We start from the raw sequence: 14,528 nt of genomic DNA on the forward strand, positions 1-14,528 counted from the left end.
TATTCAATAGAAAAAATAGTCAAAAAATATTACTACAATTAAAATTAGGTTAAATTGTATTTTTGATCCTTAATTTTCATAAACTTATAATTTTGATCTCCTAACTCACATGCCGCATAAACATATACATGGTCTCCTAACTCACATGCCATTATGACGTGTAATGTGAGTCACTTGTCACGTGTGCGTTGACTTGGTCAAAACTAATGAGCCATTCTTTTGTAAAAATGACTAAAATTAAGGGTTAAAATCGTAATATTTTTATAAAAATTTAAGGTCAAAAAAGTATTACTATTATAAAAGTTAGAGGTTAAAAATGCAATTTAGTACATGAACCTTGGTTAGTTCTCATTGTACACTCCAACAATCCCAATCCAAAGCAAAGCCCACTTCAGTTTCACTTCACTTCTTCTATTCTATCTAGGTTTTCTTCTCCTTCAGCCTCTCTCTCTCTCTCTCTCTCTCTCTCCAACACTTGAAGAACTTCGCAAAGAAAATCCAATTCCTCGTTTCTCTCCAATGGCATCAAAGTTCGGCTTCGCCGGAGGTATACCAGAACGAAAGGTTCGTCCAATATGGGACGCCATTGATTCTCGACAGTTCAAGAACGCTCTCAAACACGTTACTACGCTTCTCGCTAAGCACCCTAATTCACCTTACGCACTCGTAAGATCAATATTCCCATTCTTAATTATTTCTTTATACTAATAATAGTAATAATAATTGTGAAATTAAGCTAATTTTGTTTTGTTTTGTTTTTATCTCTAATAATTAGGCTCTTAAAGCTCTTGTTCTTGAAAGAATGGGGAAATCAGATGAAGCTTTTTCTGTTTCTCTCAATGCTAAGGACCATCTCTTTTCCAATGATTCTCTTTTGATCGATGATCTCACTCTCAGTACATTGCAGATTGTTTTTCAGCGTCTCGATCGATGTCAGCATCTCTCTCCCTCTCTCTCATGTGTAAAATTATGTTATACTGTAGTATATTTTTAGACCTACATAAATTTTGTTCAATTTTAGTCCTGCATAATCCCTTTTTTTTTTTGTAATTTTTATAAATAGAGACTAAAATTGAATAATTTTTTGAAAAAATTACAATTTTATAGCTAAAGATGTATTTTTTTTCCCTCGGTGAGTTGCCTAGTGGCTAGAAATGCACCCTTTGAAATAAGTGAGGAATCCCGAGTTCGAACCTTGACCCCTGCATGTCCCTACCAACTGAGCTAAGCTCACGAGGACATAGCTAAAAATGTATTTAATATTTTAAAAAAGTAATAATTTTGCTCTAACTTTTTTGACTGATGTTTGTTTGTTAATTTGTTTGATTAGTGGATTTGGCTACTGAATGTTATGAACATGCCTGTGGTAAATTTCCAAATAAAATGGAACTCATGATGGGTTTGTTTAACTGCTATGTTCGGGAGTACTCATTTGTGAAGCAACAACAGGTTTGTTGTTTGCTTTTCTCTGCGTGTTTGGTTTTATTTTTTATTTTAGATTTGTTATTTTACATCTTTATCGTTTTCTGTTTTACGATTTGCAGACAGCTATCAAAATGTACAAGCTTGCTGGTGAAGAAAAATATCTTCTTTGGTCTGTTTGTAGCATCCAATTACAGGTTGTCCCTGCTTGTTTTTTTCCCTTTATCCAAAAGTTATCTTATGCAGTATGTGTTGAAGTGTTTGTTTCGGTGCGCTGAGTGAGCTTGAGGGAGAATGAATCTGAATCGATAGTGAAATGTCATCACATAGCTGATAGATGTGTCTGCGAGATAGTAATATGCTGATTTTTTCAGTTTTTGCTATCCCATGATTTAGTGTAGTTTTGACTTGTTAATTTTATAATTATTGTTTTGGCTCTCGATTGTTTTTTCCTTGTTTCTGTTGGTCAAACTTGTAATTGTAAGACTAAAATATTCATCAATACTACTAATACATTAATTGATGATATGCTCAAGGCCTGTATGTCACCAGCGCCAAGACCGAAGCTGCTGATGATTGTAGTAGCTCTAGAGTCTTGGTCTGGTTTCAGGTTGCAGAAGTTTTGGTCCCATTCATAAGGAGGCTGTATAATTATATAGATGATTGTAATGCTGTAATATATCTGTTAGTAAAAAACATTTAACTGAAGGTGTTTGAAGCTATAACCATCTGTCATCCATTGTTAGATTTAAATGTGTGTAATGAGTCTTGAGTTGGGCAAGTTGTTGTTGATATCAGTATATGATTGCTTATATTATAATATTTGCTGAACCAAACTCTTGAATGCCACTTTGCAACTGTAGCACAGAGGTTTTCTGCATACCTTGTGCATATAGATTCCTTGTGATGCTTTCTACAACAGTTCATTGATGTAACATTGTTTCTGTTTCATTTTTCTTCCAAATATATTAAACTGTTCATGGTGATGGGCTTGATTTTATCCTGTCTAAAACATTTATATTGACTTATTTTATGTGTACTGAACTCCTGACAGGTGCTATGTGGCAATGGAGGAGATAAACTTTTAGTTTTAGCTGAAGGCTTACTTAAGAAACATGTTGGTTCACATAGCTTACATGAGCCTGAAGGTGATCTTCTAATTTCATTATAATCATCTTAAATATTATTTTGATAAAAAAGTAATTTTTTAAAACAAAAGGAGAAGATTACAGAGAGATTGGAGGATAAGGAATCCTCCTATGAAAACGAAAAAAGATACAAACCTACCCAGTCCTTTTACACATCTACGAGGGAACTCTAATAATACAACCAGCTGTACATCAAGTAGAAGCCAAATGCCTAATCCTATCCAAAAGAAGCTTATCACTCAGAGCTCTCCATAAAATGACACAAGTATAAAAATAGATGCAGGACTGGCTCTAAGTTTGCAGCCTTATATATAAGGGAAAATAGCCTTGTGTAGACTACAAGCTTAAATATATTATTGGTATTAACTCAAATCATGGGCAGCTATCCAAATAAAGGAGACATGATCTTAAAGGGAGCAATGGACTTCCGATTCGGTTTATTGAGATCAAAGGACCAAACCAGATATTGGAAGAAGGATTCACACAAATAACAATAACACCTTAGAATGATTAAGAGACCAAGTACTTTTATATAGAGGGTAAAATTACAAAGTCAAAAAAACCCAAGATACCAAGAGAAATTCCAACTCAAAAGTATTCCATATATTAAGTTACATAAAATGGAAAAATTTAAGGAAGAAAAGGGAAAAACACGTTGCAAAACCAAATTAAAAGAGGAAATTCCTACTCAGCAATTCTTTCTTATCTATTAACGGGCAGCATAAGAGTCTACCGTGCCGTTAAACAAAGCATACACACATGTGTTCTAAATTTCCAAAATTGGTTGCAGCTCTTATGGTCTATATTTCCATATTGGAACAACAAGCTAAGTTTGGGGATGCTTTGGAGATTCTATCGGGGAAATTGGGATCACTATTGATGATCAAAGTGGATAAGCTACGAATGCAGGTAATCTCAATAGCTTTCTTCCTGTTGTGTAACTTCAGTTTAACTTTTGTATTCAGCTTGCTATTTAATATGAATATAATTGTCATCCAATCCAATTAAATTAAAGGGATATTGGTATTTGGAAATTCAGAAATTGGGAGGATGTTTTTCAATGGTTAATATGGTGGAAGTCATAATTAAATAAATTTGTATGTTAATAGTTAGTCAAACTGAAAAGTGTCCCATTCTATGCAGTATTGTAACTTGTAAGGATATAATATTGGAAACAGTGATGCTATATATTGTGAAAGTTGTATCTCCTGAATATCACGAAACTGACTTTTTAGTTATATATGTTTATTATTTATTTTTATTAAAACAAAAAAGTAACATACAACCGTTTGCCGACAATTAGAAACTTAATACAAGGTTTTCCTTGGTACAATGAATTGCTTTGACAATAAGAAACTCAATCACAAGGTTTTTCTAGAGCTATGGCGACGCTATCGCTATGTAGTTGATGTGCTATTGTTAACAGATGCTCAAGTATATTCAGAGCATGCTGGTAGGTGTTCAATCGATTGTGAATTCCGACACGGTGAGGCACATCCCCCTGACGATGATGCCGTCTAGAACTGCCTTTGCGCCGACATTTACGTCAAATTAGCTGTTTGAGCTACACCCTGTTGCTTGACGGTGCCTCTATTTCTTCTAGGCGCCAGTAAAGAGGCATTGTACTGTGGCGCTATTGAAAAGCTCAATGGGTTTTCAAGTGGATGGAAGGAAGAAACACAGAGGTGGAGGTTGGTAATGAGGTAGAGTCATAGATGGGTGATTTGGGAAGTATGAAAGTTTACAGTGTACATAGAAGTTCTCTCTTTCTTTGTTTGATTCAATAGATGATTATTCCAATTTAAGATGCAACACGTCATTTGTGAAGGCTTTGCGAGTGCTAGCATATTATTCTATTGGAAATGTATCCTTTGACGCAAACACATTTTGAAATGGCCAATCAAGAGAATAAGTTAAAACTTGTACAAAAGTGTGCTATTTTTTTTATTTTTTTTATTTGGAGAAATGGACAGAACATAGGAATATGGTTTACCAAAAATCACACCAGAAGAATAAGTATTTAAGACCCATTTGTCTGCATTAAAAGATAAATTAATTGAATCAAGCAAAAGCTATATTTAAAAATTGCTTTGAGATTGGATTGTTTTCATGGTTTCTCTCTGTTCCTCTTTAGGCATTTTTTTAAAGGTTTTCCCTTGTTTCACCTGTAGATGGATTGGGAACTAGGAAGCTTTTTTTGTTCTCTTTAATTTTGTCCTTGTATTAATACATCATACCTTCTCGTTCCCCCTTGTATCTTTTCTTTCACTCTAACACTGTTCTTTTATAAAATAGAAAACAAAATAGGTAGAATTATTTTCATTTATATTGTTTGACTTTTCTCATTAACCTTTAAACTTTGACTTTAAGTTGACAGGGGAGACTCCTGGCTCTGGCGGGTGACTACACTGCTGCTGCTGATATCTTCCACAAAATTCTTGAGTCATGGTATGCCTTGGATGCTGACTTCTTTATCTAGACATGATATCTCAAAAGCTTAGCTGGTTAACCTGTGGTAGTTGTTAAATGTTATTAATGGGTACTAAAATGGTCTTGGTGGACTTTTCAACTAGGCGGGGTCAACTATAATGATGAAGTAACACCGTAATATTTATATTATAAATCATTCTCAAATTAAATATTTCTTAATGGTATGGCCTATTTCCAGGCCTTCCTCTACCCATATCTATTGGAATACCCTTCATTTGATTTACTTTCCTTACTGGACTTCTATAGGTCTTTTCCCCATATGCTGAAATAACTTAAGATGGAATTATATTATCTTTTTCACAATAGTTGCTACCCTACCTTTTTCTCTAATGCATTTTTCCTGAATTCTTTTCATGCCGTATCTACAGACATATCATGGTTTTCCCAATATTTGAATTACAGTTCTGTTCCTTGTCTTTTGTTCTTAATTTGTTCCTCTATGTTATGTTATGCTTAAGATCTACCTTCTTAACATGTAGCTTATATACTAAGTTGTGTCATCTCTGTAGATTTTCCACTTTGAGTCATGCAGTAAGTTTTAAGATGTCTGTTCCTGAATAAATTTCATTGCCCAGCTTTTTCTACCATTGATGTTGTTTCTTCTTTTGGCAGTCCAGACGATTGGGAGTCTTTCCTTCATTACCTAGGCTGTTTGCTGGAAGATGGCAGCATTTGGTTTGATGAGGCTGTTAACGATCCAGTTCACCCCCCAAAATTTGTCAGTTGCAAAGTATCACACTTGTCAGACGAACAGGTGAATATTTTGTCTTTGAGGGTGTTTAATTGTGACAGTATTTGTATGGAGCTTGATTCATGTTTAATTGTAAACTACTATATGAGTGCAGTTTGACTGTCAAATATCAATTGCATCAACTTTTATACGTAAGTTACAAACAGACACGGTTGATAATTCTATAAGATGTCCATACCTAGCAACTATAGAAATTGAAAGAAGGCGGCATTTACGTGGGAAGGGAAATGACAACGACTTAATGGATGGCATTGTGCAATACTTTTGCAGGTACCTTATAGAACAGACATAACATTCTTATAATTTGTTAGTTTTATTCTTAAATGTCATGCATATAGATGTAGTGCTTATTGAGGAGGCTTGAATGGAATTTTATATTGGCTTGAATGGAATTTTATATTGAGTCAATGACTATTGCTGATGGGGGAAAAACACCGGATCTAGTGATCCTGGTGCTGGAGTCTGTTGGTCGTCCTTGTGCAAACTATTTACTCGAGAGCTTTCTTTAGTTTGTTGAATTATTGTGTAGAGCGAAAATACTATTTTTAGTAAGGTTTAACATATATTTGTAACTCTAGGTTGGCTATATAATCATTTTTTAGAAAAACTGATTCCCTACATAAGTTTGTTGGTAAATGTGATATTTGTTTGATTAAGAACTCTGTTTGTTCTCAGGTTTGGTCACTTGGCTTGCTTTACTTCTGATGTTGAGATGTTTGTTGAAGTCTTCACTACTGATAAGAAGGCAGAGCTCTTGGAGAAGTTAATGAAAAACAATGATACATTATCAGCTTCACCAACCAAGACACTTGGGCTGTCTATAAGCCTTTTCAAAATAAAACAACAATTGTTGCTAGGTGACATGTTTAAGTCTTCTGAAAATGGTGGGTCTCATAATGTTCATTGCATATAAATAAATAGTTAAATACATATTCATTATTTATTCTCCTAGATTTTTCCATTGTTCTGTCTTGTTAGAAAAATAGAAAACATGCCTGACTGCATGAGCCTTATAGATTAAACTTTCTGGAAAGTCATTGACACAAAATTTGTTATTTGATCGGCTATCCTACCATTATTTAATTGACTTTTTAATAATTTAATTATAATTTTCTCACATGGATGAGGGGCATGTGCTTGATCCATACAACCAGAAAATATTTTTGACGGACACTTTTGACTCACCTGATTCTCAGTTGAACAGATCTTACACATTTTGTGTATATAAAACAAAGAATAGTTGTTATTAGTTGAATAAACCTTCAATCCTGATCCACTTTGACAATATCTATGTTGCTTTTACTACCAAATTGTTCATTTCTTTTAAAATATTCCTAATTGTTTTATTCCAATCTTTTATATTTGTTTTCCCTCTTGGGAGAGGTTAGAAACAAGCTGCTCCTGTTTTCAGCCTGTGGCTTCCGTAGTGAGTATTAATGTAGTTCTTTTTAACTTGTCCCAGATGTTGAGGCCTCCTGTGTTCAAATGTTTGAAATGTATTGCAAAAACCTTCCACTTTCAAAAGATTTAGATCCACAAGAGAGTATGCATGGCGAGGAGCTGCTTTCAGTTACATGTAATATTTTGGTTCAGGTATACCAGATTTAATTTGTGATTTATTTTTTTTGTCGCACATTGTCAAAAATTATTTTGAAGATATTCTACTCTTTTTATATTATAGTTTGATTTTGTCTTGTTTCCTGTTTACATATGAATATACAAGTTGTTGATAGTTATTAGTGTGGCAACTTATGCAAGAGTCTATTGTCTACATATCTTTTTTTCTGGAAGGGGTGGGGAGTTGTATGAGACACAAAGATGTAATGGTTAAGTGAGCGGGATATCAATGCAGACTATGCAGAGAAGTTTAAGGTAGGGTACATGAATATAAAAGATAAAATTAATCAAATATATATGTTGTAAAACATCTATAGAAAAAATATAATCAACTAAGTTATTGTTAAAGGGAGACTGTAAAAGACATCCGTAGAAAAAAAATATAATGATATAATCTAAAAATCAAATAAATAAAATTGTTACAAGGAGGGAGCTGAAATCTAGAGTGTATCCTTAACAGGTCACAAACTGTATTTGAGTGTATATTTGCACAGTGAGGGAATTGAAAAATTCAGCTAGAGAGTGTGTCAATGTTATCAATAGTGGATTAGACCCATTGCGGAAGCCCTAAATTCTGCCATACTTGTCCTCCCCAAAAAGCCATATGGCGGATGGCACCACAATCCATCACAAAATAGGAATAACGGTTGGCTCAAAAACTGGCACTGCAATTCGCCATGGCATGGTCGCTTTTTGACAACACTGGTGTCACGTAGTTGGAAACTCTGTTCCAGTATTGATCGTGGTGAACTGGAGAAGAGAACCCAATATTGTTTCCCGGCTGCAGACTCGCACCAATATCGATTCCCTCCCTGTATTTGAAAAACCTAAAATCTAAATCATCGGGTCCCAGGTTGTGAACATGATCATTTTTGTGAGATCTAGCACATGTATTCTTGCGTTCATGTACCTGACCAAAATAAAAGGTGCGTTATTGATAGTACCATGTGCGTACCTGAAGCATACCCAGTACAGGTGATCAGCCATTTCTGATGTACTGGTGCTTCTGAGGCTTGAAGTAATCCAGGCTTATTACACAATTTTCTTTTTAACATCAAAATTGGTTTTACCTTTTCAGAGGTCACTGCAGCATTGTAATATATTCAGATATTTCTACTGACTGTTTTCTTAAAAATGTTGAGAATGGATGGTTCTTGTTTTGTAGGTTTTTATTTACATAAAAAAGTAAATAATTTAGTCTTTTATCCCATCGATTAGGTTTTTTCTCCCAACTAAATAAACATATAAATAAATAAATGGGTTATATAATTTTAAACTAGTAGTTTGTCCAAAAAAGAATTTACATCTACATTACTTCAAAAATTAAATTCGTCATTTTGCTTTGGAATTGTGTAACATGGGCAAACATTGTTGTGTTTTAGAATTGCATTGCAGGTAATTTTTATCATTGCAAATACTTAGACAATGCTCTGACTGCTGTTAATGACTTGTGATACTATTGGTGTAGTTATTCTGGCGTACCAAAAATGTCGGCTATTTGGTAGAGGCAGTCATGGTTTTGGAGTTTGGCTTGTCAATACGAAGGTCAGGGATTATTATTTTGTATTATACCTTGAAATCTCCCATGAAAATGCATAAAGAAGAAGCATTTCATTGAACTTGCATAGGTTTTTGGCTTTCATGTAGCACATCTGGCCAATGTTTTTGGTGTCTTAACATCATATATATGTATATAGTACTATGATCCAGCTCGTTTAAAGTGAGCAACTCAGTTTAGAGTGTAAAATGAATATTATCATAAAATAAATATTAAATAAATGCATTTTTCCGAGTCTTAGATTAATTTTTTAATTTTAGTTATTTGGTCCACAGTCCACACAATGCCAGAGAATGAGAGCAGAGTAGTCTCTGTTCTTGAATAGTGTTGTGTTAGTGTATCGTGTCTTTCGCAGGAGGGCTGGGTGTGTTTTGTGTATTGATTACTCTCAGTTTTGGTTTCTTAGTGTGTTTATACTCATGCCTTTAATGCATTGGATGATTTGGTTCAAATTGGTAGATCAAGTTAAATGCTTATGATTCTGTTATAGGAACATTTTTTACTGTGAAATAACTGACGCACTTCTCTTCTGCAGATATGTATCACAGTACAAGATATTGCTATTGCACTTGTATTGCCACTTTGGTGCTCTTTCAGTGGCACATGAATGGTAAGGTAGTTCAGTCATAGAAAAGTGTGTTTGTGTTTGTGCTTTTGAATGATTTTGTTGCCACTATTCTATGTAAAGTATATTTTTCTTCTTTTCAGGTATAAATCACTGGATGTCAAGAATATCTTGATGGAAAGCATGTTACACCACATTTTGCCTCAGATGTTGGTCTCTCCACTATGGATTGAGTTAAACAGTCTGCTAAAGGACTACCTGAAGTTTATGGATGATCACTTCAGAGAATCTGCAGATTTAACATTTCTTGCATATCATCATAAAAATTACTCCAAAGTATGTCTACTTGTGTCTCTTATTATTTCTAGAAACTATCCTCTTGAACTAGATTATACATATGGAGTCTGGATGCATAGATATGCAATTGTAAACCTATTTTCTTCAAAAGATTTCTTCATGCATAGCATGCTAGATAATCAATGCCTAGTTGCAATATTCTTATCTAAGGAGATTATCAATCCATCTACACTGCCCCTGCCTCTCCCCAAAAATTTGACATAATTTTGTGGTGAATCCTTTACAACATTTGACTAGGTTTAAAGTCGTCTCATAATTGATGCAAGGCTAAAATTTAAACTGATGGCGTTCCTTTTGTAGAATACTTTAAAGGAACTTTATTTTTTAGTTAATATGTTGATCTCTGCTGAACCATGTTAGAAATGAAATCAAGATTTGATCATATTTGTTGTATTCTTAGTTGACAGCTATACTCAATACATGATTAGTGTGCACCTGTCCATTTAGTGTGTGTCGTTGTGATGCTGCTGCTCACATAACATAAAAACATATACACATGGACATGTTAGTTAGTACTTAGTACATAGCTTGTACTGTACGGTTGATGTTTCTGTATAGGTTGATGTTTCTGTATAGCCTCTGTAGTATACTGTTTTGTTCAAACGATCTCTTAGCATAGGTACAGTTCACATGTGTAACAAATAAGTCAGTTATAGTTAGTTTGAGTTGCAGTTATTCAGCTGCTATTATTTACGATATAAACATTATTTCACAGTTCAGCTTTATTATACATAAATATATTCTTGGAAATAATTTCGTCTTTATTCCATCAAATTCTCTCATCTATCATCTTAATTTTTTCTTCTATCTCTGTTGGTTCTAATGTAATGTTGAAAGCGCTGTGTCCATGTTTGAGTTGATTGAATTGAGGCTTACATTTACTTCATATTCCAGATAATTGAATTTGTCCAGTTCAAAGATAGGTTGCAACGCTCCAGTCTGTATTTGATGGCACGAGTTGAAACACCCATTTTACAGCTAAAGCAGAATGCAGATAATGTTGAAGACGAAGAGGTGATTCACATCTTCCAACTTTTATACAGGTTGCCACTCTATATATGATGGTTGGTTTAACAAGTTCATATTTTCTTAGGGCATCCTTCAAAACATGAAATGTGGTTCTCACTTCCTTGAGCTGTCTAACGAGATTGGGTCAAAGTCTTTGACTTTCAATGAAGACTTGGAGTCACGGCCCTGGTGGACACCAACAGTAGAGAAAAATTACCTTCTAGGTTAGTTTCTCAATAGTATTTCCAGCTTAGAAACTATGGATCTTGTATTCTTGTAATTATTTAACATTGATATTCATAAATAAAATGAATCCTCAGAGTATGTGAGATTTAAAATGAATATCAAATTGGCTTTTTATAACTATTTAATAAGTGAAAGTGATACTGCATGGTGTTTTGCCTCAAGTAAATGCCTTTTAGGCTTGAAGGGATGTCAGAAAACATGTCCATTTATTATGATGTGATTTATTATTGTTAAGTTAATGAGGTAAATTTTGTTTTTTGACCACACTTGCAGCAATGCCCTTTTGCCTGATCAAACACCACAGAATAATATTAAATAATACAGAAAAAGCACACATACAATATTTTTAGTTTAAGCAATGCAGTGCCATTGGCCCATATCGTTTAAACAACAAGATTTTAAAGATACAATTAACATTAAATTTGAAAATAATTGTGGTTAGGGTCTTTACAAATTACAACTGGTTGGAATTGAAAGGTATGTTCTGCATGTAAGTGACTGTGCAGTTCCAAATCCTGTGGTTCATTTAGTTACATCCTCTTCAACAATACCTTTGTCCATCCTTCTCCATCATTTTATTTCTCTCTATATCTCTAATTTTCTTTCTCTCTTAATCTTTTAACCATTTTTTATTTGTCTCTTTCACATTCATTTCTGCTTGCTGGAGAGTATCCTTCAGCGTTTTCAGACTTCGGATTATAATCTGGTATCATTCTGATGTAGTGTTTGTTGATTACTATATTAAACTTAGTGGAGATTTTGTCTTCTGTTTCAGGGCCATTCCAAGGGATTTCCTATTGTCCTAGAGAAATATTGGTAAGTCAAATCCATCTGAACGATTTGTTATCAGATTATAAATTATAATGTTCGTTGCTATTAAAACTAAACTACGGTTAGGATTTTTTTATATTTCCTTCCTTTATTGCATGGTTTGTCAACACTCTAGACCAAAGAGAGGGAGACAAGTTTAAAGAGAGACATTGAGAAGAAATCCCTACTCCCACGGATGATCTATCTTTCAATTCAAAGTGCTTCGTTATCAATCAAGGAGCATGTTGAGGTCAATGGTTCTGTTACACCAGACATCACTTTGGAGCTGAAATTATTGCTGGAGCGCTTTGCACAATTTTTGGGCTTTTCTCTTAGTGAAGCAATAGAAGTGGTCAAGGGTTTCTCTAATGGTGAAAGATCTGTGGTATGAATGCTTACACTTTTATGCGCTATTGGAAAATATTTCTAGGAAGTCAATGAAATTGAGACGTCATAACATTGCTTTAATGTTTTAGCAAGTTATATTATACACGTACAAATGCAAATTTTACTTGATTATTTTTCTAACAGAGAATTAAATTGAAATAATTTTGTGATGATTTTAGATATTTTGGAACCCACAAAATTATTGGATATTATACTACTGTACAAAATATACTTGCATACTAAATATGGTGGTTGAAAATTGAGCAGTTATAATTTGGTGTTCTAGCTACTTCTAAGTAGCATCATGTTTCATATATTTTGTCATCAATATATATATTATTGGAAGTTGTAACTAAGAATTTGATTCATTTCTTTAAAAAAAAATGTTGCAGATTTCTGACTCCAACTTGATTGACTGGTTGAATTTCATTGTATTCTTAAATGCGTGGAACCTGAGTTCCCATGAACTTGTACACCCAGATAGAAATGAACGTAGACCTATTATTTGGAATGTATTAGATTCATTGTTGGAGAAGCATATTTTAGAGAAGGTTAGGTCCATGGAGCCCCAGCTATGCTCTCCTTGGAGCGACATTCAACTTCTGATGCAGTTAGTTACAGAACCTTTGGCGTGGCATGGACTTGTGATACAGTCTTGTCTAAGATCCTGTCTTCCATCAAGTAAGAAAAAGAAGAAAAGTGGGTCTTCCTATCAGTCTAGCTCAAATATGGCTCATGCAATCACCGATTCAGTTCAGCAATTATCTCTTCTATTGGAGGATGTTATGAAATGGATAAGTGAATGGAACAAAAGACCCGAAGATGAGAACGCAGAGGGTATTCTTTCACTTCTCCGGAAAGATGGGCATACTGAAGGGCCGGGCCGGGTCTTTCACATTTTAGAAACATTTATTTCCTCTATGAGTAATGCGGATGTTGGTGATCGTATCTACCACTCACTTAAGTCTTGGAGTCCTGCTGATGTTGCCAGGAAAATGATGACAGGGAAGCTTAAAGTCTTGATGGAATTTTCAACCATCTGTGAATCAAAGTTGAAGTTATTGCAGTCTCTGAAACAGCAGATAGCTCATGTGTGAGGAAATGTCATCAGTGGCTGGTGCAGGAGTTTTATTTCAACTTGACAAACGACTTTTTAATCAGTCCAGATAGGATACTTCAATTTCAGGAGTTGAAAAATGTGCTTCAGTTCTCCTGTTATTTTCATTAATTGCATCTACTGATTTCATGTTAGAAGCTTCTGTCGAAGTCACAGTGTTTCATTGCTTGCTTAATTATTGGCTCTAGTTTTGTCGGTCATTCTGTAAAATTTTCCTGAATGCACATTCAACCCTCCCCTCTTTTTGAGCCGTTGGTGGAGAATTTTAGCTGTTTGTTTGAGCAAAAATTTTGGCAATGTATTATTGGTTTGATTGTTTTAAATGATAGTATATTCTTAATATCCTGTTCAGACCATTTGTTATCATTCCAAAGGTCTATTTTTTGTTAGGCACATACCTGGTAAGTGTTATGGTACTTATCTTCTACGAATCCCCGACAGATTCTCACACACGTTTTAACTATTTGAAAAAATTCTAGTAAAACAATGTGTCCAATTATTTGCATGGCAATTTGTAAGGGATTTGTCCGTGCAAGTATAATTTTATTTCTTATATTGTACTTAATTGAGCTTATGAGCAGTTTACCTACATATGCAGCCAATTGAGCTTATGAGCTAGTTTACCCACATATGCAACCAAACAAGATTATGCTTATGCTATGCATTTAGAAGGCGATGCTCAGGGAAATTTCACATGCATCAATGAAATAAATACTAGAAATTCCACCTCCATAGTCGTACCTTAGCTGCCCTTCAATTTACCCGCCCATTGATAGTCATAGACAATGTCGTCAAAAACCATTTAGACATGAAAAGGGAGTAAATTTTGCATTTGCTGTGCTACTGCACTTGAATTCAATTATTTTGCTAGTCATGGAGTTGAACTACCACACACAAATCTACCATTGAGTGTGCAACTTGAAGTTAAAACCCTCCATTTGTAAAAGAGAATAAGGTTTCCCCATAACCTGTTGCCTATTCTTTTTGTGATAAATATATGGAATTCTTAATTCAAAAAAATAAAAATAAAAAATATATGGAATTCTTTCAAT

General features: G+C 34.2%; 1 protein-coding gene across 1 annotated transcript; it reads left to right on the forward strand.

The window, feature by feature from the left end:
• Nucleotides 1–325: 325 nt before the first annotated feature.
• Nucleotides 326–13,799, forward strand: LOC123913779 (N-terminal acetyltransferase B complex auxiliary subunit NAA25). Its single transcript, XM_045964629.1, has 19 exons — nucleotides 326–666; nucleotides 776–932; nucleotides 1,331–1,449; nucleotides 1,545–1,619; nucleotides 2,477–2,570; nucleotides 3,361–3,479; nucleotides 4,948–5,018; nucleotides 5,673–5,814; nucleotides 5,906–6,081; nucleotides 6,487–6,695; nucleotides 7,274–7,404; nucleotides 8,897–8,973; nucleotides 9,522–9,596; nucleotides 9,695–9,887; nucleotides 10,803–10,922; nucleotides 11,002–11,140; nucleotides 11,938–11,978; nucleotides 12,109–12,357; nucleotides 12,752–13,799. The coding sequence occupies exons 1-19, from the start codon at nucleotides 520–522 to the stop codon at nucleotides 13,454–13,456; spliced, it is 3,039 nt and encodes a 1,012-aa protein (XP_045820585.1). The 5' UTR covers nucleotides 326–519; the 3' UTR covers nucleotides 13,457–13,799.
• Nucleotides 13,800–14,528: the final 729 nt, after the last annotated feature.

This window comes from Trifolium pratense, linkage group LG3 (assembly GCF_020283565.1).
Source record: "Trifolium pratense cultivar HEN17-A07 linkage group LG3, ARS_RC_1.1, whole genome shotgun sequence".
In the NCBI taxonomy this organism is placed as follows: domain Eukaryota; kingdom Viridiplantae; phylum Streptophyta; class Magnoliopsida; order Fabales; family Fabaceae; genus Trifolium; species Trifolium pratense.